Source organism: Capsicum annuum, unplaced genomic scaffold (assembly GCF_002878395.1).
Source record: "Capsicum annuum cultivar UCD-10X-F1 unplaced genomic scaffold, UCD10Xv1.1 ctg18873, whole genome shotgun sequence".
Lineage (NCBI taxonomy): Eukaryota > Viridiplantae > Streptophyta > Magnoliopsida > Solanales > Solanaceae > Capsicum > Capsicum annuum.
Window position 1 is genome coordinate 1 of NW_025824664.1, and position 3,536 is coordinate 3,536.

Here is a 3,536-nt window from a genome sequence, read left to right on the forward strand (position 1 = left end):
TTCCAGAAGGAAGATACAAGGTTCAGTATGAGAAAGGTTCTTCTGCTGGGCTTCTTCATTATGCTTATGGAAAAACTGCTACTCCAGTATAATGGTTAGTTTTTAAGCTTTTGTGGGTTCTTGTATTTTTTCTTCTTAATTGTGTTTATTGATGTTAAATTTAACTTTAGTGGGTTGTGAGATGGTTAATTTCAAATATTTAGTGCGAGTTCGAGGATTAGGATAGAAAGTTAGTTAGTAGTTGTGCCCTTTTTCGCAGGGTTTAGTATGTCTTTTTTCTTCTTAATTATGTTGGTTGATGTTAATTTCAACTTTAGTGGTTTGTAAGATGTTTAAAGATTGAATTTTTAAGCTGAATTTTAGAAGGCGTTTGGCTAATATGGTTAATTTCAACTTTAGCAGTTTGAAAGATGTTCAAAATTGGATTTTTGAGCTGGTTTTTAGAAGAGGTTTGGCTTATATTGGTTAATTTCAAGCATTTAGTGGGAGTTCAACAATAAGGTTGAAGGTAGTTAGTAGTCGTTCCAGAAGGAAGATACAAGGTTCAGTATGAGAAAGGTTCTTCTGCTGGGCATCTTCATTATGCTTATGGAAAACTGCTACTCCGGTATAAAGGTTAGGTTTTAAGCTTTTGTGGGTTTTTGTATTTTTTCTTCTTAATTGTGGTTATTGATGTTAAATTCAACTTTAATGGTTTGTTAGATGGTTAAATATTGAATTTTAAGCTGAGTTTTACAAGGGAATTAGTTAATATGGTTAATTTCAACTTTAGTGGTTTGTAAGATGCCCAAAATTAGATTTTTGAGCTGAGTTTTAAAAGGGGTTTAGATTCAGCTTTAGTGGTTTGTGAGATGCTCAAAATTAGATTTGAGTTGAGTTTTAGAATGAGTTTGGCTAATATGGTTAATTTCAAGTTTTGTGGTTTGTAAGATGCTCAAAATTGGATTTTGAGCTGAATTTTAGAAGGGGTTAGGCTAATATGGGTTAATTTAAACATTTAGTATGAGTTTGGGGATTAGGATAGAAGGTTAGATGGTAGTCGTTCCCTATTTCAAGATTCCAGAAGGAAGATACAAGCTTTAGTATGAGAAGACTCATCTTGCAGAGCTTCTTTATCACGCTCATGGCAAGACTGTAACTCAGGTATAAAGATTATCTTTGGATGTTTGTTGTATTTATTGATGGTAATTTCAACTTTAGTGGTTTGTAAGATGGTCAAGATTGAATTTGTTAGCAGAGATTTTGATGGGTTTTTACTAATATATTAATTTCAGTATGAGAAACCCTATCCTGAATAGCTTCTTCACTATGCTCATGGCAAAACTGCTCAGGTATAAAGTTAGTTCTCAGGCTTTTATGGGTTCTTTTTTCTTCTTCTTAATTGTGTTTATTGATGTTAATTTCAACTTTAGTGGTCTGTTAGATGATTAAACATTGGATCATTGAGCAGAGTTTTTGAAGGGGTTTGGCTAATATGGGTTAATTTCAAACATTTAGTGTGAGAGGTATAGTGATCAGCTCTTAATCTTTGTGGGTTCTTCTCTTTTCTCTTGTACTTTAATGGTTTGTTCGATGGTTAAAGATTGGAATTTTAGGATGAGTTTTACAAAGGGCTTTTCTAATATGGTTAATTTCATGTTTATTGGTTTGTAAGATGCTCAAAATTGGAATTTTTTTAGTTGAGTTTTAGTTGAGAAATACAGTGCACAATGTAGACCCTTGTGGTTTGGCCCTTCCCCTGACCCGCACATAATGAGGCGCCTTAATGCATCGGCCTACCCTTTTAGTGTTAGAGGTATAGAGATTAGCTCTTAAGCTTTGATTTAAGTTCAACTTTAGTTGTTTGTAGATGGTCAAGATTGGATCTTAAAGCTAAGTTTTAAAAGGGGTCGGGTCAATATGGGTTAATTTCAAACATTTAATGTGAATTTATCTGCCCTACCAAGGCTGGGCTAGGCTTTGATGGATTCGTAATTTTTTCCTTCTTAATTGTGTTTATTGATGTTCTTCGGGACATTTCCCACTAAGCGATCTATATGAATCATTAATTTTCCTTTCATGGAGCTTCTTCCTTATTCATATAATTCCGTATTTCAAAAAAATGTTTTAATTTTAAGTAAAATACCGGGGCCAAGTGTTATTTTTACCCAAGGCTTTGCTACTTCAGGTATTTTAACTGAAATACACCAATCTGAAATATTAGTACCGGCTCTTCAATCTGAGTGGTTAATAATGTACGTAAGTACTGATTGATCCTTATAGTAGTACCATACTTTTTCAGAAAAAACGTGCTTGTACTGATTGATCTTTATAGTAGATACCATTGTTGGTTAGACATTTAGACTCTACCATACATAACTTTGATAACTCACATTCTAATTGTTCTAGTTCTAACAGGAAAAGAGTCGCAATTGTTAGAAGTCGACCCTCAGGCCTTGCTGCTGCTGATCAGTTAAATAGATTGGGTCATAGTATCACAACGCTTGAACGTGCTGTTAGGATTGATGGTCTGATGATGTATGGTGTGCCCAACATGAAGACGGACAAAATTGATGTCGTTCAGAGATGGGTTGACCTTATGGAGAAGGAAGGGGTAAAATTTGTAGTCAATGCAAATGTCGGAAATGATCCTGTGTTCGCCTTGGATTGCCTCCGTGAAGATCATGAAGCAATTGTTTTGGTTGTTGGAACGACAAAGCCAAGGTGAGTACCATGGATGGTGTTGTATCACTTTTTGGTTTAGTATCTTTTTTGAATTAGTAATTGCTCACTCAAACTACTTCTTGACTTAATGGTAGGGACTTTCCCGTTCTTGGAAGAGACCTCTCAGGAGTCCATTTCGCAATAGAGTTTCTACACGCAAACACAAAAAGTTTGCTTGATAGCTATCTGCAGGATGAAAAATACATGTCCGCCAAGGGCAAGAAGGTGGTTGTTATTAGTAGAGGTGTTACTGGGACAGATTGTATAGGAACATCTTTTCGTCATGGTTGCAGCAGTATAGTTAATCTAGAGCTTCTCCCTCAGCCACTAAATACTAGGGCACCTGGAAATCCTTGGCCACAGGTTTGATCATGTTTTAGTTGATTTTAACCTCCTTACTTAGTTAGACTCTTGCTTTATGATTATTATGTGCATGATAGTTTCAGTGGCAACACAAGGTTTTTGACAGTTTAAATCTTGAAGGAACTGCTTTTTTTTATTTTCTGTGGTAATTGCTAAAATTGACTTTATTGTCCAAGTTGGGATATGTCATAAAGTGGTCATGGAACTTCTGTTGATGAGTTTTTCATCAAATTCCTGAATGTCATTGTGACCTATCCTTTGCTTTTTGTTATTGGCTGTGGCCTCGTATCTTCCGTGTAGATTATGGGCATCAGGAAGCTGCTGCAAAGTTTGATAAGGACCCAAGATCCTACGAGGTTTTGACCAAGCGGTTCATTGGAGATAAAAATGGAAATGTGAATGGATTGGAGGTGATACGTGTACAGTGGGAGAAAGATGCAAGTGGAAGATTCCAATTATTGCCTCTTTTT

At 35.6% G+C, this 3,536-nt stretch overlaps 1 protein-coding gene across 1 annotated transcript; it reads left to right on the plus strand.

The window, feature by feature from the left end:
• The first annotated feature begins 1,314 nt into the window (after nt 1–1,314).
• Nucleotides 1,315–3,498, plus strand: LOC124890487 (glutamate synthase [NADH], amyloplastic-like). The gene is made up of 3 exons (XM_047402319.1): nt 1,315–1,331; nt 2,398–2,703; nt 2,799–3,498. The coding sequence occupies exons 1-3, from the start codon at nt 1,315–1,317 to the stop codon at nt 3,070–3,072; spliced, it is 597 nt and encodes a 198-aa protein (XP_047258275.1). The 3' UTR covers nt 3,073–3,498.
• Nucleotides 3,499–3,536: the final 38 nt, after the last annotated feature.

What these genes read in the sequence shown, in the direction of transcription:
- LOC124890487 (XM_047402319.1), top strand. An exon ending in GTTGGAACGACAAAGCCAAG is followed by an intron (nt 2,704 to 2,798) that starts GTGAGTACCATG and finishes ACTTAATGGTAG; the next exon opens with GGACTTTCCCGTTCTTGGAA.